General features: G+C 44.9%; 1 protein-coding gene across 1 annotated transcript in view; it reads right to left on the reverse strand.

Moving 5' to 3' along the window:
* Positions 1-19,166, reverse strand: part of LOC116986834 (semaphorin-3D-like) — a 72,954-nt gene extending 53,788 nt beyond the window's left edge. Inside the window, exon 1 of the mRNA XM_033042565.1 lies at positions 18,916-19,166. Coding sequence (XP_032898456.1) covers positions 18,916-19,030 — 115 coding nt within the window. The 5' untranslated portion in view covers positions 19,031-19,166. The remainder of the gene's footprint in view (positions 1-18,915) is intronic.
* Positions 19,167-19,968: the final 802 nt, after the last annotated feature.

Consider the following 19,968-nt stretch of genomic DNA (forward strand, 5'->3'; position numbering starts at 1 on the left):
TTATTCATGTCACCTGTCAGGATCTGTAAAGCTTTCTCGATTAAACTTCTATGTGGAACTGATTCCAAGAGAGATCGTCCAAATCCTGGTACCTGTGACTGAACTTGCATGCAGTGATTATCAGAACAGCTGATGTGGGAGATTGCAAAATTATCGTTCTTCCAAAATTTCAGGTTAGTTATGGTCATAATTGCTAAAAATGCAAACAGTAATAGTAGATTAGTTTAGTTTAGTTTAGTTTATTGTCAGGCGTACCTAGGTACAGTGACAAGCTTTTGTTGTGTGCTAACCAGTTAGTGAAAAGCCTATACATGATTACAATCAAGCCATCCATAGCGTACAGATACAGGATAAAGGGAATAACATTTAGTGTAAGATAAAGTCCAGTGAAGTCTAATTAAATACAGTTTGATGGTCTCCATTTAAATAGATGGGAGGTCAGGACCACATGTGTAGAAAGGAACTGCAGATGCTAGTTTAAACCGAAGATAGACACAAAATGCTGGAGTAACTCAGCGGGATGGGCAGCATCTCTGGAGAGAAGGAATGGGTGACGTTTTGGGTCAAGACCCTTCCTCAGACCACACTCTGGTTGTTGATAGGATGGTTCAGTTGCCTGATAACAGCTGTCCTTGAATCTAGAGGTGTGCGTTTTCACACTTCTATACCTCTTGCCTGATGGGAGAGGGGAGAAGAGAAAATGACCTGGGTGGGACTGGTCCTTGATTATGCTTGAGGTGGGGGGAGGTGTGGATTGACAGATGGGTGGAGTGAGTGACAAAGGCTGGAGGTGAAAGAGACAAAAGGTGTCAGAAAAGGAGGGAATAGGAGGAGTGAAATGTAGAAAGGGATATGGGTGGACATGGACAGGGGAGGGGAAAGAAGAGAGATGAATGGGAAATATGGGATTTGGGATGAGAGGTGAGTGAGGGAAGGAATGGGAATGAGCAAGATGAGTGTGGGGGATGAGAGATGGTGAGGGAAATGTGTGTATACCAGGATGAGAGGGGAAGGTGGGAGGGGAGGAGGTATTACTTGAGAATGATGAATTAAATGTTCAAACCTTTGGGCTGTAAGCTACCCAAGTGGAATATGAGGCACTGCATCAACAGTGGAGTGGCCTGGGGCTCAGCTGGACCAGACACTACTGCAAGAGGCCTAGGAGTGGAGCAGTGGCAAAGGACACCAACAGCTACACTTGGCCAAGCCAACCGCGCAACGTCGTCAGGACAACGGGCCTTCACTTTCAGGTTAAGAACACTGCGCTTACAACTGGGACTCGAAAATTGTGTCAAACTGGTGTCTATGTATTCTGTCCTAGTGTACTATTGCTATACCTACTGTATCTGAGATGTTTAGCTAAGATATACGTATCAGTGCTTATATATAGTGATACTTGTACTGAACTGTATACAAAATTGAATTTCACTGTACCTGGGTACATGTGACAAATAAATTACCATTGAACCATTGAATATGGGAATGGAAAGGGGAGTTGGTTTGGAATGGTTGGCAACTGGGATCCAGCAGGCCTTGGTGGGCCGAGGGTAAGTGTTGGGGAAGGGGAAGTGTTCGGTGAAATGGTCGCCTGTTCTTGCATGTTCTTGGCGATGTAAAGCAGGTCACATCGGGAGCGTCGAATGCAATGAATGAACACAACAGTAGCCTGGATCTCTCCCAACAAGTAATTATGACAGGCATGTTGAAACAGATTGGGATAAATAATAAAAGAATCAATAGCACAACCATTGCTTAGATTAAGGTGTTCACTTATGCTTGTTGCCTCATTCCACATTCCACTATTAATACCTTGAGAGATTTTAATAGCAAACTGAGGTTGTTGTCAGGACTCAAGGCCCTGAGCTACAGGGAGAGGTTGGGCAGGCTAGGACTGTATTCCTCAGAGAGCAGGTTGCAGAGGGGTGATTTTGAAGAGGTGTATAAAATCATGAGGGGGATAGATTGGGCGAATGCACATGGGAAAGTAGGGACATCAAGAGCCAGAGGATGGAGGTTTAAGGTGAAAGGGTGAAGGTTAAAAAGCCAAGGCAAGTAACAATTTCATTAATCCGTTCACAATACACAGGACAACATGATTCTGATCCGGGCTGTGACGTCCTCATCACATTGAATAGTTTAGAATCTCAAATGCATTCATTTTCCTGATGAATAAGGATTGCCAGATTTCATCTAACCTCAGGATGAAGCTTCTTCAAAGAAGGGGAAAAACGAGTACTTGCTTTAGCAAGTATGTATTTTAAAGAAATATTTTCGGAGCCACATTAACCACCCACAGTCGAAATTAATAAAAGATTTGACACCGGAAACATCAACTAATCCCTGGAGATGATGCTGGTTTTAATTTTCTCAGCTTTCAATGAACACTTGGCCTGGATTGTTTAACCAATTTCCCATGAAACGTAGGCTTGGTAATGGTATGTTAGAAAAGATAATTAGGTACCTTACATACAAGGAAACATTGTACAACCTTCAGGCTCTTAAACAGTGCACAACACTAACCTCAGCAACTATGATCTACTATGGACAGTGTTTTTGGTTGCATGACTGACTTCAGATTTTCACATGGTGACGGTTACCCAGAATGATTAATTTATTGTATTTTCGATTATATTTCTCGCTGTGTTATTGAGATTATGGGCCTGCTAACTGTTAAAAGTTTAGTTTAGTTTAGAAATACAGCACATAAACAGGCCCATCGGCCAATTAACCTACAAACCTGTACGTCTATGGAGTGTGGGAGGAAACCAAAGATCTCGGAGAAAACCCACGAGGTCACGGGGAGAACATACAAACTCTGTACAGGAAGCACCCGTAGTCGGGATCGAACCCGGGTTTCTGGTGCAGCAAGCGCTGTAAGGCAGCAACTCTACCGCTGCGCCACTGTGGCCGAACAATGTCATTGTTCCATTGCCTCAGTACATATAAGAATTAAACAATCTGGACCCTTTTGACTCTTACTGACATATATTCCAATATTCTCAATTATCTATTTACTTTCACAAATAATCTAAAGTAGCCGTTAGTGGTAATCAGCTATATTCAACATCTTAGTTTAATTTAGTTTAGAGATAACAGGCCCTTCAGCCCATTGAGTCTGTGCCGACCACCAATCCCCACACACTTGCACTATCCTACACACTAGGGACAATTTGCAAATTTACTGAAGCTAATTAACGTACAAAGGTCGCACGTCTTTGGAGTGTGGGAGGAAACATGAGCACCCGGCGAAAACCCCTTTGGTCACGGGGAGAATGTACAAACGCTATACTGATAGCACCCATAGTCAGGATTGAACCCAGGTCTCTGGCACTGTGAGGCAGCAACTCTACTGCTGCGCCACTGTACCACACTAAATCTTTAAGCCTCAGAAATTTTAAATTAAAATGGAAACTTGCACCCTTTACTCCAGCGGTCCTATTTTCAATTTGATTTACAATTAAAATAGTCCCTGAACAGGATTAGATGACAGAAGCCCTCGTCATTTGATGGAATCCTTGCTGGATTTTGCAGTAAATAGTCTGAATCTTTATGCCAAGTCAAACAAATCTCATCCTGGGTTCACAATGATCTATATCCCTCCATATCCAAGCGCTTATCAAAAAGCCTTTTACCCAGAATAGGGAAACCAAGAACCAGAGTACATATGTTTATGATGAGAGGGGAAATATATAATAGGAACTGGAAGGGCGATTTTTTTCATACAGAAGGTGGGTGATACATGGAACAAGCTGCCAGAGGAGGTATTTGAGGAAGATACTATAACAACATTTAAAAGACATTTGGATAGGTACATGGATAGGAAAGGTTTAGAGGGATATGGGCCAAATGCAGGCAGGTGGGACTAGTGTAGATGGGGCTTCTTCGTCAGTATGGGCAAGTTGGGCTGAAGGGCCTGTTTCTGTGCTGTATGGGTCTATCTCTGAAACACCGCTATCATGCCAGCCTCTACCACCACCCCTAGCAACACGTTCCAGGCAACATCAATCGTAGAAAGTTGTAATGTGACCCGGACGTTGGCCATGTGTGTAAGGCTTCCCAAACCTGTGACCTGATATGCCGAGCGTATTCAGTTCTAATCCATTTGCAGCTAATTCAGTTGTAAACTGCAAAACAGGTCAGTGAATTGTGTACAGTTGCTGCAAAGGGTTACAGGCCCGGAGAGATGCTGATTGACACAGGCTTGTCCCAACAGTAAACCCCACCCTGCTTCCCACAGGAGATTGCTGCCAGATTGATTTTAAAAGCCCACACCTGGGTGGAAACAAAAACAGATTCCAGGATATAAATTTAATGAGATTGACGTTAAGATAAGCAGTGAAGAAATCAGTCAGGGTTGAACATGCGTGGATCCAACAGCTACATTTGCACGTACATCACTAATCTCCCAAAATTCAGCAATGTCTAGACTTTGAATTTACTTGGGGCTCCTCACTTAATCTTTACAGCCGCTGATGTATCACTGTTTGACGGAGGGAGGCTGATCGTAGAAGATGGAGGATTATTTTGCCATATGGGCTAATTCAGACTGAGCTAAAAAGATGTGGAGGGTGGCCAAATGGAATGAGCTGCCAGAAGAGGTAATTGAGGCTGGTATTATAATAGCAATTAGAACACTTGGACCAGTACATGGATAGGATAGGATAGGGAAGAAGACACAGAGTGCTGGAGTAACTCAACGGGTCAAGTTGGCTTCTCAGGAGAACATGGATAGTTGACATTTCAGGTCGGGACCTTTCTTCATACTGAAGAAGTCAGTCTGAAGAAGGGTCCCAACCCGAAATATCACCTATCCATGACCTCCTGAGATGCTATATGACACATTAAGTTACTCCAGCATCCTGTGAACTTTTTTTGTAAACTAGCATCTGTAGTTCCTTGTGCCTAAGGTTTGGAGGGAAATGGGCAGGTGGGGCTGTATCTTGGTTGGCATGGCAAGTTGGGCCGATGGGCCTGTTTTCATGCTGTATCACGCTGTTTGTTCCACAAGGAAAATAATCTTTATAGCCTAAGAATTATTTAAATGGGGAAGAATTAAAAAAAAACAATGTTTGCATTTGTGACAATAGGTGCAGATGTTTCCACTAGTGGGAGAGTCCAGGACCAGAAGCCACAGTCTCAGAATAAAAGGATGCACATTGCCAACAATGGTTTGTGGGGGACATTAATGGATATTTTTAAGGCGGAAATTGTTAGGTTCTTGATTAGTACGGGTGTCAGGAATTATGGAGAGAAGGCAGGAGAATGGGATTGAGAGGGAAAGATAGATCAGCCATGATCTAGCATGGGAAAAGATTTAATAGGAATCTGAGGGGTAATCTTTTCACACAAAGGCTGGTGGGTGTAAGGAACAAAGGACTATCCCAACATTTAAGAAACAGACAGGTACATGGATAGGGCAGGTTTGGAGAGATATGGACCAAATGCAGGCTAGTGTGACCAGTGTAGTTGGGACATGTTGGCCGGTGTGGGCAAGTTGGGCCGAAGGGCCTGTTTCCACACTGTATCACTCTATGATTGAATGGAGTAGACCAGATGGGCCAAAAGGCTCTGCTCCTGGAACCTATGAACTTATGAAAACACCATTGAATAAAACAAATCTCGAATCGAGCCCTTGATGTGGTGGGAAAGTAATTTCCCACAGCAGTGTGTGGAGCCATTCAGGCACAACAATGTTTCAGAACCTCCAGAGAATTTGGTCGCATTCTTAGATGTGCTGCAGCTGAGGCTGAACTCTCTGCAACACTCAGAGCTCTCCCCACCCTGCAGCTTTAGAGATGTGGAGCAAAGATATCGCACCCTTCACAGTTTCTGCTTATTTAACTCCCAATGGTTTGCATGTCAAAGATTAGCACAAAGAATCTAATTCAGATTTTGCTGGCAGCCATATACATACAATCATAAAGCTGTACAGCACGGAAACAGGCCCTTCGGCCCACCTTACCAATGCTGACCACAATGACATACTGGGCTTGTCCCATTTGCCTGCATTTGGCCCACACCGGTTAAATCCGTTCTATCCATAGACTGTATCTGTCCAAATGTCGCAATTGTATCCATTTCTCTATTTTTCTCTGGCAGCTGGTTCCAGATGCTGACTACACTGAGCGAAAACGCTGTCCCTTGAGGTTCCTTTTAAAACCCTCCCCTTTCACCTTAAGGTTGTGCCCTCTAGTTTTAGAATCCTCTATCGTGGGAAAAAGACTGTGAGCGTTCACTTTATCCATTCCCCTCATCTTGTACATCTCAAAAAGGTCACCTCTCAATCTCCTACGCTCCAAAGAAAAAAGTCCCAGCCTATCCAACCTCTCCCTAGAACCCGAGCCTACAAGTCCAGGTGGCATCCTTATATACAAGACCACCACAAATACTAACTTGGGCTATTTAAGACGAGCATATCTGAATTCCCAAATATACAAACCACTTCCTGTTTACCCCACTTGCATAAAATTTCTACACAAGAACACTCAGATGCAAATAAAGGAATAGAAATCCGTAAATCTACGATCGCAGCACTGTTTTCCCACAAAGTCTGGCTATTTCTAGAGAGGAGCGTGATTAGGGTGGTTTCAGGGTCAAACTGCATCATTCCCGATACGCAACAATGTGCTGTCAATCTTGAATCATCCCTGCACTGTTGAAGGTAGACAAAAAAGCTAGAGAAACTCAGTGGGTGAGGCAGCATCTATGGAGTGAAGGAATAGGCAACATTTCGGGTTGAGACCCTTCTTCTGACTGAAGAAATGTTGCCTATTCCTTCACTCCATAGATGCTGCATCACCCACTGAGTTTCTCCAGCTTTTTTGTCTACCTTTGATTTTTCCAGCATTTGCAGTTCTTTCTTAAACATCTTGTACTGTTGATGTAAATTGCACATTAAGTAATATCAGGGTCCATTAAGCCTACATCAGCTTGCCTCAATGTGAGCAACACAATTGTACAGTGGGTAGAGCTGCTGCCTCACAGCGCCAGAGACCTGGTTTCAATCCTGACCTCGGGACCCCTCTATGCCGAATCTGCATGTTCTCCCTGTGACTGCGTGGGTTTCCTCCAGGTGCTCCAAAGATGTGCGGGTTTGTAGGGTACCTTCTTTTATTTGCTCCTAGTGTGTAGGGAGTGGATGAGAAAGTGGACAAACATACAACGAGTGAGTATGGGTGATCAGTGGGCCGTAGGGCCTGTTTCCATGCTGTATCTCTAAACTAAGCGAAACATTTAGAGACACAAGGATCTGCAGATGTTGGAATCTTGAGAAAAACACGGCGTCTCAGGTCGAGACCCTTCTTCAGTCTGAAAAGTCGTCTGCAGTTCCTTGTGTCTACATTTGGAATGCACTTGGGGAAGCCAGCTGGACCAGTTTCAGGAAGCAGTCTGTTTATATGAAGGCATAATGTGGATCTATTCCCTCCACAGATGCTGCCTGACCCGCTGAGTTCCTCCAGCACTTTGTGTTTTGAACTCAACATTGAACTGGACTGCTGAGTCACATGGAACTGCAGATGCTGGAATCTTGAATGAAACACAAAGTGGTGGAGTAACTCAGCAGGTCAGGCAGCATCTGTGGAGGGAATAGATCCACATTATGCCTTCACATACACAGACTGCTTCCTGAAACGGGTCCAGCTGCCTTCCCCAAGTGCATTCCAAATGTAGACATAAGGAACTGCAGATACTGGTTTACAACAGAAGCAGTCCCGACCCGAAACATCACCTCTAGTCGTCCAGGGATGCTGCCTGACCGCCAAGTTACTCCAGCACTTTTCTTTGCATTATAAATATATCCACATTTAAATTCTATATCTGTATCAAAATCAATTCACATCCACGATATGCTTCACTTTATATTGAGCAACCAAGTTGGATTGTAAGACAGGAGTATACTTGCCAAATATATCATTACATTTAAATCTGTTTTATTAAATAAATTACCAAGTTGTGACAACGTTTCTCAGAGTAATTCTCCGCAACTACTGAACATCTTAATATAAAAGCCAGGTGTCTTGTCGAAACGTGTGTAAAATATTTTTCTGGTATGTCTCAAATATGTGTGGCAAAGTTTGATACAACTGACTGACTCTTGAGGCCGTAGAAACAAGGAACTGCAGATGCTGGTTAATACACAAAGTGCTGGGTCTCTGGAGAACATGGATAGGTGATGTTCATTCTGAAGAAGGGCCTTTGTAAATTGCCAATAGTGTGAAGGGAGTGGATGAGAAAGTGGGATAACAGAACTAGTGTGAATGGGTGATCGATGGTCGGCATGGACTCGGTGGGCTGAAGGGCCTGTTTCCATGCTGTATTTCAACTCTCAACACAACCCAACCCTCCGTCTGTTGATATGTATTGATAGTAACGAGCTGTCTGACCAAAATTCTCAATTTGCTTAACTATTATGAGAAGGCTTAGATTTTAACCAATGTGTCCCAAGTAATTTTACAACCATTGAAGGCAAGTCTGTAATGAAGTCATTACTGAAAGGATGGAAATTTACACATAGCAAACTCCAAAACAGAACAGTGGTAACAGTCAGAATATGTGTTGCTGGAGTTCGCCAAGGAGAGAAAAGTGACTCCGACAGCTTTTATTATGTGGTACAGGTTATATGTCTAATGACTTTGAAGAAACAGAAAGAAGCGTGCAAGATTCAGTCATTGTATTTTATGCTCCATATTTACATAACGTTCCCAACCTTGCAACATGCACCAATTGTGTAAAGCCTTAACCATTCCTTAGCATCTAAGATTGAATGGGTAAATCAGAACTACGTGGCAGGGTTTTACAACTCTTTTCTGCCAGCCCCATGTTGTGTGGTATGGGGGCAAAAGAAACTGCAGATGCTGGAATCTTGAGCAAAACACGAAATGCTGGAGGAACAGTGGGTCAGGCAGCATCTGTGGAGGGAAATGGTCGATCGACATTTCAGGTCAGGACCCTTTTTCAGACGGATTGGAGTCAGGGGGGAGAACGCTGAAAATGAGAGATGGGACAGAGTAGCGCCTGGCAAGTGATAGGTGATACATGGGTGGGGCAGCGCAGTGGCGCAGCGGTCGAGTTGCTGCCTTACAGCGTCAGAGAACAGGGTTCGATCCCGAATACAGGGCTGTTCTTTATGGAGTTTGTACGTTCTCCCCGTGACCATTTCTGGTTTCCTCCCACATTCCAAAGATGCACAGGTTTGTAGGATAAATGGCCGCAGTAAAATTGTAAATTGTCCCTAGTGTTTAGGATAGAACTAGTATATGGGGTGATCGCTGGTCGGCGCAGACTCTGTGGGCCAAAGAGCCTGTTTCCACGTTGTATCTTTAAAGTCTAAAGGTGAGAGGGAGGGAATGATTGGCAGGTGGATGGAGTAGGTGACAAAGGCTGGTGATGTATAAATCTGAGGTAGGGTCCTGACCCAAAATAACGTCTGTCCATTCCCTCCACAGCTGCTGCCTGACCTGCTGAGTTCTTCCTCCACTTTGTGTTTTGCCATGTTGCGTTGCAATGAGTTTCACGTGTTAATGCAGAAATCTCTCTTGTGCCAGTCTCTGCAAAAGGTTAATTCAGCTGGAGTTGTGTAGGTGACTCAAATCCTTTCCTCCCAGAAGAAACATCTTTAGCCTGTAGACGGTAGACAAAAATGCATGAGAAACTCAGCGGGTGAGGCAGCATCTATGGAGCAAAGAAAATAGGCAACGTTTTGGCCCGAAACTTTGCCTAATTCCTTCGCTCCATAGATGCTGCCTCTCCTGCTGAGTTTCTCCAGCATTTTTGTCTATCTTCGATTTTCCAGCATCTGCAGTTCCTTCTTGAAAATTTTAGCCTGTGGACTTTAGCCTGGCAAAACTAGGTGCCGATAGTTATCAGCTGGTGTAGTGGGAAACAGTATCCTGGAAGAACAGTCACCCAATCAACTGTCTGACACAAGTAGCTGTGAAAGTTCCACGCTCAGCCAAAACTCATTAAATTCATGACACAAAATATTTTCTTTTTATTCATTTTGTGTTTGCCTTAGATCACAGAACGTGGATCTCAAAGGGAGTTGATTGTCCCACAGACCTCCCGCCAAAGTAAATGAACAGGCATTAATATTCTTGTTCCAGGTCCAACAATAATCAGTTCAAAGATTATCAACTTTTCCCATCATATCATATGTGAACCTCACACATGGGCAATTTGTCCTTGTTACGTTTAGAAGTGTTCAACATTCTAGCTATTGCTTTTGGTTTAAATTTATTATTATTTACCGAGGTACAGTGAAAAGTTTGTTATACAAGTTATCCAAACCGATCGAACATACCATAAATAAATACAATTAAACCAAACAACAGGGCGACACAGTGTCACAGCAGTAGAGTTGCAGCCTTACTGTGCCAGAGACCCGGGTTTGATCCTGACATAGAAACATAAAAACATAGAAAATAGGTGCAGAAGTAGGCCATTCGGCCCTTCGAGCATGCACCGCCCTTCAATATGATCATGGCTGATCATCCAACTCAGTATCCTGTACCTGCCTTCTCTCCATACCCCCTGATCCCTTTAGCCACAATGGCCACATCTAACTCATTTCTTAAATGTAGCCAATGAACTGGCCTCAACTACCTTCTGTGGCAGAGAATTCCACAGATTCACCACTCTCTGTGTGAAAAATGTTTTTCTCATCGCGGTCCTAAAAGATTTCCACCTTATCCTTAAACTGTGACCCCTTGTTCTGGACTTCCCCAACATCGGGAACAATCTTTTCGTTCAAAAGGGAACTGCAGATGCTGGAATATCGAAGGTACACAAAATTGCTGGAGGAACTCAGCGGGTGCAGCAGCATCTATGGAGCGAAGGAAATAGGCGACGTTTCGGGCCGAAACCCTTCTTCAGACTGATGGGGGGTGGGGAAAGAAAGAAGGAAAAGGGGGAAGAGGAGGAGCCCGAGGGCGGGCGGATGGGAGGGTGGGAGGAGACAGCTAGAGGGTGAAGGAAGGGGAGGGGACAGCACAGGCTAGCCAAATTGGGGGAATTCAATGTTGATGCCATAGGGGCGCAAGGACCCCAGACGGAATATGAGGTGCTGTTCCTCCAATTTCCGCTGTTGCTCACTCTGGCAATGGAGGAGACCCAGGACAGAGAGGTCGGATTGGGAATGGGAGGGGGAGTTGAAGTGCTGAGCCACCGGGAGGTCATGTAGGTTAAGGCGGACCGAGCGGAGGTGTTCGGCGAAACGGTCGCCCAACCTACGCTTGGTCTCACCGATGTAAATTAGCTGACATCTAGAGCAGCGGATGCAGTAGATGAGGTTGGAGGAGATACAGGTGAACCTTTGTCGCACCTGGAACGACTGCTTGGGACCTTGAATGGAGTCGAGGGGGGAGGTGAAGGGACAGGTGTTGCATTTCTTGCGGTTGCAACGGAAAGTGCCCGGGGAGGGGGTGGTGCGGGAGGGAAGGGAAGAATTGACGAGGGAGTTGCGGAGGGAGCGGTCTTTGCGGAAGGCAGACATGGGGGGAGATGGGAAGATGTGGCGAGTGGTGGGGTCACGTTGGAGGTGGCGGAAATGGCGGAGGATTATGTGTTGTATTTGCCGGCTGGTGGGGTGAAAGGTGAGGACCAGAGGGACTCTGCCCTTGTTGCGTGTGCGGGGATGGGGAGAGAGAGCAGTGTTGCGGGGTATGGATGAGACCCTGGTGTGGGCCTCATCTATGGTGGCGGAGGGGAATCCCCGTTCCCTGAAGAACGAGGACATTTCCGATGCCCTGGTATGAAATGTCTCATCCTGGGAACAGATGCGGCGTAGGCGGAGGAATTGGGAGTAAGGGATGGAGTCTTTACAGGGGGCAGGGTGGGAAGACGTGTAGTCCAGATAGCCATGTGAGTCAGTGGGTTTATAATGTATTCGGCCCGAAACGTTGCCTATTTCCTTCGCTCCATAGATGCTGCTGCACCCGCTGAGTTTCTCCAGATAGGTGACTTTTTTGCTTGGGACTCTCCTTCAAACTCAAGTACATGCTAAATTACCAGAATGACTCAAACTGAAAAGTGGGAGTAAATTCACATTCAAACTGTGCTAAATATATTTTCAGTCATGTCCACTGAAATGAACAGATCACAGAATCGTTTTTTAAGCCATTTAGTTTTAGTTTATTGTCACGTGTACCGGGGGTACCTTGAATAGCTTTTGTTGAGCGGTAACCAGAGAGACATTGAGAGCCTAGACATTTCTGCCTTTGTGATCCATTGGATCTCAGACTGTTGAAACATGACCCCGTCACAGAGCAGAGACATGAGCAGAGAGAGGAGTGAAGGGCTGGGATGTGGTGAGGTTGCGTGTTACTTCAACATAAAGAACATTTGCAAAACTGTTATGATCCAGGGCTGGCTTTATCAATGATGATCACACAAAGACACACATGGTCAATAAAATATTGCTGGCAATATTACACAAGAGTCGAAAATGTTGGAAAGCGTTCAAATTGTCCATCTGCATCTCTGGAGAGAAAAGCAGTTAACAATTCATATCAAAAAGACAAAGTGCTGGAGTAATTCAGCAGGTCAGCTAGCATCCCTGGAGAACATGGAGAGGCCACGTTTCTGGTCAGGACCCCTCTTCTCAAGGTGGGTCCTGATCTGAAACACCACCTATCCATGTCCTCCAGGGATGCTGTCTGACCTGATGCATTACTCCAGCACTTTGTGTCTTTTTTTTTCTATAAGCCAGCATCTGCAGATCCTTGTATCCAACAATTCATGTCACTCGCCTTTCAAAGCCAGACGAATTGTCAGTTCTTCAAGGTTCTCTAAAGAGTTCTCACTGCACCATGAGAACATCATTGATGCCAGGGAGAGTGGTAAAATAAATGATTACAGTACTTTCTGCAAGGCCGGCATCTTGGACTTGCATGTACAGTGAAATGTTATTGAAGTATTTTATATGGAGAATGATGTAACTGTGTCTGCCATACCTCTGCCCCTCCTTTACCTTGATACTTGTGTTGTGTTGTGTTGTGGGCATTGCAGGCAAAGTCCATCTCTACTTGTCCTGGAGTTGTTGGTTCTTGTCGACCAAGTTGGCACATTGAGCTAGTCCCATTTGCCTGCATTGGGCCCACATCCCTCTAAACCTTTCCTTTCCATACGGTATATCAGTCCACAGTCGTAATTGTATCCACTTCTATAGCTTCCTCTGACATCTCTTTGCAGATACGGACTACACTCTAAGTGAAAAAATTGTCCCTGAGGTCCCTCTCACCTTAGCCTATGCCCTCTAGTTATAAAAAGACTGGGAGCGTTTGCTGGACATTCTCTTTGATCTTTCTTCAGCACCATTCCCACCACAAGAATGACTTCCACAGCCCAGTCATCAATTAAAAACCATTCACTTCAAACATATCCTGTTCTGCTGAGTAGTCCTTGACGTGAGATGTTAACTCATTCTCTTCCTTCCTTTCCCACCCTAGTCATGTTACCGGCTTCACCGTCATTCTGCTTAGTTTCACTTTGTATCCATTCATTATCACCTTTTCCACAGCCAACAATGGACCATTGTGGGCTCCTTGATGATCCATGCTGGCTTTGATGTGTTCTTTTCATACCTTTCATTCATTTGTTCTTTGTACCTTTTCATACCTCTCCCCTGACTCTCAGTCTGAAGAAGGGTCTCGACACAAAATGTCACCTATCCATTTTCTCCAGAGATGTTGCCTGAACCGCTGAGTTACTCCAGTATTCTGTGTCTGTCTTCCCATGCCACATTTGTTCCCTTGACCTGTTGAAAGCTTAGATTTTTTTTTTAAATCCATATATTTTCTCGAATGTCCGAAACACCAGGTAAAAATTCCCTTGTGACTGAACCAGGCCACAACATTTTTATTCCCCCTCTGCTGTACGTGTCTGTGCAGAGATCGTGCCAAGAGTGATCACAGAGAGCAGATGCGTGGCTCCTCTGGGATTACTCTGCATGAGAGTTTCAAACAGCTGTAACGCTTTCCGTTAATCTCTTGTGCAATACAATTAGATCCTTCGAGCCATTATGCAAGTCACGGGAGATATAGAACAATTGGTGGATTTAGATAATACCACCACATATTACTCACAGCTTTTTACGATTGTTTTCAGGGCAAACTCTGTATCAAACTAAACACCCGAATAAGAATGATACATTTTATTTCCTGGCTATTGCATAACAAACTGTTAGGTTTAGGTTGAAGTTTATTATAGTCAGTGGATCGAGGTACAGTGAAACTTTTGTTCTGCATGGTATCCACACATGAGATCAGATAACATAAAACATGTCAATATAAACTAAAGTACGATAAATAGATTAAAGGGGAAATTACAGAGTGCAGAATATAGTTCTCAGCACAACAGTTGCATGGACAAAGTCCAAAGTCCAAGAGGTGAATCGGACAGTATCCTCGCTTCTGGAAGGACCGTACACAAGCTTGGGTACAGGGGGAAGAAGTTGTTTCTGTCTGGTGCTGCGCGCTTTCAAGCTTCTGTACCTTCTGCCGGACAGGAGTGGGGAGAAGGAGGAATGGGGCAAGATCCGGATGGGACAAGTCTTCGATTATGCTGGCTGCTTTTCTGAGGCAGCATGAAGTGTGGATGGAGTCAGTGGTGGGGAGTCTGGTCCGTGTGATGTGAACGGCAGTGCCTTGCAATAAATCGCCGAGTATTTAAACAACCGCGACAAGGGAAGGTTTGTGTGGTAATGAGCAAAGGGGTGGTGAGTTCTTTCCTGGATAACCGTTCAAAGTAGCCGTGAAGTTTGATGAGAGAAAGACAGAGGCAGATGATGATGAGCTGCAGTCATGTCACCAGATGACCGCTGACCGCTTTCCAACAATTAGCGTGATCCTTTCAGCAAACAGAACTCCAAATGCCACAGAGGATAAATGAATGAATGATTCCTGCAACAACATCGTACTCGTTGTGTCTGTAAATATGAATCACAAGATCTTCCAGGGTTTCATGTCCAACTTATTTTGGGAACATTATGAATGATAACATACTTTGTGGCGCTGTGAATTGATTTAATTCTCAGCCCCATCAAGACGCTGTCACCGCTGTGTTACAGATGTGCTACAGATGTGCGCGTTTGATGGGACTGACTTTAACCCGCTCATCTTCAGGAACAGATCGGTAACCACTCTGAAGCAGAATCACTGCTTTCTTTAACCTAATACATAATTCTGTGCGGCACAGCTGGTAGAGTTGCTGCCACACAGCGCCAGAGACCAGGGTTCGATCCTGACCTCGGGTTCTGTGTGTGTGGAGTTTGCACGTTCTTCCTGTGATGCGGATGCTCCGGCCACTTTCCAAAGATGTGCGGGTTTGTAGGTTAATTGGCCTCTGTAAATTGTCCCTGGTTTGTAGGGAGTGGACGAAAAAGTGGGATAACATGGAACGAGCATGGATGGGTGATCGATGGACGGCGCAGACTCGGTGGGCCGAAGGGCCTGTTTCATGCTGTATCTCTAAATTAAACTAAACGTTATATTATTTCCGTCTATGTTGCAGATGTAGTAGGCCCCTCTCGGTCATGACTGACCATGGGTGATGCATCCTGGTCGGATGCAAGCCTGGGCGATGTCAGATGGAGGACAGGCTGCTGCCCATGCAGCACACACCCCTCTCCACGTCGCTGATCGATCCAAAGGAACAGCAGGGCCGTTACAGTTTGGCACCAGCACCATTGCAGGAGCTGCCAGAGCGAGGTTGTAGACAACGACGAACTGCCTTAGGGGCTCCAACTCCGGATTTTCTTGAGGTTTACTCCTGGAGCCTTTTCCATGGCTGGATATGGCCACAAAGCAGTGGATGTTTTAAATCAGAGTTTACCCTTTCTTAGATGGACTGCCTTCCCATGCTGATGAGCCCCATCTGCCTCTCACCCTGCCCATCACCAGTTTAAATTCCATTTGGGATATTTTGGAGGACCAAGAAACCAAGATATATGCAGATGTGATTCCCAGTCAATGGCATAAACTCGGAGTAATTTGGCTTTCCTTGTGGCCGAGGGGTCACGCTGCCTCCTGTTCTGTCAGCAAAGACAACCCAATATTTAAAATTTACACACATACCTCCTTACCCCAGACCAATACCAGATGTCAAATGTCTCATATCTGGCTGATACGTCAATTGCCTCACCCTGGAGAGCATGTCGATGGAGAAAATTCCGTTTAGCTGTGATTAATCGCAGCAACTCCAGCCATTGTGTTAAGTCCGTAAAAGGTATTGAGCTTTAAAGATCATCTCTTAAAGTGAGGAATTGAAAACGTCACATGCAAATGTATCGGGGTTTATTGAACAGCCAAGCCTGTCTTGTGCCACACACAGACAAAGTGGGAGAGAGCTGTGGTGCCAGTAACTACAGCAAGTGTACACTGCAAGGGCCAGGAAGCGATCGGGTAAGATCATCTCTGACCCCTCTCACCCTGGCCACAAACTCTTTGAAGCACTTCCCTCTGGAAGGCGACACCGGACTGTCAAAGCCGCCACAGCCAGACATAAAAACATTTTCCCCCCACAAACAGTAGCTCTACTCAACAGCCAAAAGTCTGCAGCCTCCTTTTACTCTGGTATTTTATTTCATTCTTCACGTGTTTAAATTATAATGTTTTATTTTTAATTGTCTACTGTGTGTCATGTTGTTACTTGCGAGCAAACCACCAAGGCAAATTCCTTATATGTATACATACTTGGCTAATAAAATGTATTCAATTCAAGTGTTGCCACATCAGGATTACTGCCGAGCGTTTCACGGCACTCGCCTGTACTCGCTGGAGTTTAGAAGAATGAGGGGGGGGGGGGGCTCATTGAAACACACAGAATAGTGAAAGGCTTGGATGGAGTGGATGTGGAGAGGATGTTTTCACTAGTGGGAGAGTCTAGGACTCAAGGTCATAGCCTCAGAATTAAAGGATGTTCTTTTCGGAAGGAGATGAGGAGGAATTTCTTTAGAGGTTGGTGTATCTGTGGAATTCTGCCACAGGGCTGTGGAAGCCAAGCCAGTGAATATATTTAAGGTAGAGATAGATACATTCTTGATTAGTACAGGTGTCAGATGTTATGGGCAGAAGGCATGAGAGGGGGGTTCGAAGGGAGAGAGAGCTCAGCCATGATTGAATGGCGGAGTAGACTTGATGGGCCAAATGGCCTAATTCTGCTCCTATCACATGATCTTATGATTCTGTTGTTGAGTTGAAGGTCACTGCAGTAAATTCAGTACTGACAATACCCAGTCATGGTGGTGGGTTAGAGATCACAGGTGAGAGAGAGAGAGAGAGTGTGTGTGTTTATGTATGTGTATCTGTGTGTGTGTGTGCGCGCGTGTGTGTGTTTATGTGTGTGTGGATGTGGATGTGTGTGTGTGTGCGCGCGCGTGTGTGTGTAAGAGCATGTGTGTGTGACTGCATATACACTTGTGTGTGAATGTGTGCGTGTGCACGCATGTGTTTGTGTGTGGCAAGGATGTGTTAGTGTGAGCATGTGTTTGTGACCACATGTAAACATGTGTATGTGTGAGTGCGCGTGTGTGCACGTGTGAGAGTGCACAAGTGTGTGTGTGTGTGCATGTGTGTGTGGCTGTGTGTGCGCATGTGAGTGCAAGAGGGAATGTACAGTATGTGTGTGAGAGGAAGAGAGGCTGCTTATTATAAAAGGCTAAAGCTGTGCTAATCCTGGCCGTTTTGTGACAGTTCCACTTCAGTTCGTTCAGTCCTGATCCTCCGCCCTGCAAACCTCATTAAAGTGGCGTTCGCATTTTGGGACTCCGAACAATTGGCATTACACTTTTGTTAAAAGTCAAGCTATAGAATTTAGCCTGTCAGGTGAAACCAAGTACTTTGTAAGTTAGTGACCACCATTCCTGAGAAACAAACTGAAAATCTGATTTGGAGTTGAAGTTTGTATTCTGCACTCTAGACTGAATGTTAGATCGTGATATAATTTGTTTTTCTTTCCAATTAACACGCGAGGCGGGGTTCATATAATGAAGTGTCACATGTCACGGCGTGTAGAAGTGGAGCTCTGACACTTTGCTTCACGGTTTAAAAAAAGCACAATGCCATCCCACCTTCTGACCCGATGCTGTCAGCGGGTCGTCGGGTCGTTTCTCAATTTAGTTGGGCCATAAATGTGATTTAAACTGATCGCTTTCAGCGGGAGCCGAGGACGAGGCGAGGAAAGAAGAGTTGAAATTAACCGCGAGTACAAATTCACACCATTTCTGCTGATTTAAGACAACGCATTGATTTTTATTACAGTTACCTCGGGCAGTTCACCTCTGTCATGCATTGCCCTTCACTGATGAAACAGTTCTCTTTATCCCCTCGACAATTCTCCGTATCCCTCCTCATTTACCGCCCGTTCCCTTCACAAACCATCTGTCCAATCTCCAATACTGCAATGTTTTGATAGGGGGGGGGGGGGGGGGGGGGGGGACATTGATCAAAATGTCAAATGTCTCAGGAATTCTTGATGCAAAATTGACATCCAAGCCGCAAAAGGCAAGTAGAAAACTTGCAATCCTCTCTCTCCGGGAAGTGTTAAGTTAAGCCATTAAGTCGGACTTTGTTAAGCTAAACCATTTTTCTTTTTTTAGTGAATTTGTCAGATTTTTCGCGATGCCGTCACTAAATCATTATTTGGCATCCTCAAGGACAATTTACACCCAACCATGGAAAATCCCTCAGCTTTACAGAGTATACACGAAGCTCAAATGACAAATCAGAAACATTTCAGCTGACATGATAACCTTCTGCATCTTGTATTGTGTCAGAATAATTGCTTCGACCTGTTACAGCTCAGAAACACAAAGTCTTGCAGGTCTCCCTGCGGTTTTTTTGTTTAGTTACAGGGTTGGCAATGCATTTGCGGTGGTTACACGAGATGTGAGAAAATAAGTGACACGCGGAAAAGTTTTACCTTTGTACGAGAACTTTAGGCGAGGTTTGCTTTGTTTCCAGGCTTCATTCATTGGTATCCGAAGGAGAAATACAAGGCAGAGGCACATAGCAGTCATCCGCGGTGGAGGGAGCATGCTTTGGCAATACCTCTCCCCGATTACAAGTGTCCACACTATCCTCCCAGTCTACAACATTACTGCGATGCTAGCCGGTGCTCTCTCTGCACCGACTCAATTCATTCCAGTCCACTGACTGCTGAGATAGTCCTGAAAATGACAGTGGGTGTGGAAATCCCACTGCCAATCAGTCTCTACCGAACAGGCAAGAAAGGAGTGGTTTTGGCAAGCGCCGTCACGTTATATCCAGCGATACCCAGCGGTGTTGCCATCTGTCCAACAACGGCGCGCATTAATTCATGTGAACTTTTAAGATGCACATAATAACTAATAAAGAGTGGATGATAGACACCAGCTGTTTTATATCTTTTAATCCAGACTTGACTTTCAATTAGAAAAAATCAACTGATCAGTAACGTATTGTGTAAATAAATCGTAAATGTTATGAATTAAATATTTTGAAATTATACATATATTTAACTGGGAAAATCTGTAAATGCCGTTCTATTATTTGGAACTCCCAGTGATTTAGCAGCTGGCTCACAAATGATTTTTGAGAAGGGTCTGGACCTGTAATCTCACCCTGTCCATGTTCTCCAGATGCTGCCTGACCCGTTGAGCTATTCCAGCACTTTGTGTCTTCCCCCCCAATTTCTCTCTTAACTGACTTGGGCTCCATGGCCAAACTCAGTGGAACGAACCTCACTGGTGGCCTGAAACAAAAATGTGTTTCTTTCAATCTCACTGGGGCCCTGGTCACATGAATCTTTATTGGGGAATTTAATGTAATGGAGTCAGAGAGGCACACAGCATGGAAACAGGCCCTTCATCCCAACCTGCCCACACCGACCAACAGGCCCTATCTACATTAGTCCCACCTGCTGGTTTGGCCCATATCCCTCCAAACCTGTCCTAACCGTGTGCCTGTCAAAAGGTTTCTGAAATATACATGCCTC

Source organism: Amblyraja radiata, chromosome 24, assembly GCF_010909765.2.
Source record: "Amblyraja radiata isolate CabotCenter1 chromosome 24, sAmbRad1.1.pri, whole genome shotgun sequence".
NCBI classification, from domain to species: Eukaryota; Metazoa; Chordata; class Chondrichthyes; order Rajiformes; family Rajidae; genus Amblyraja; species Amblyraja radiata.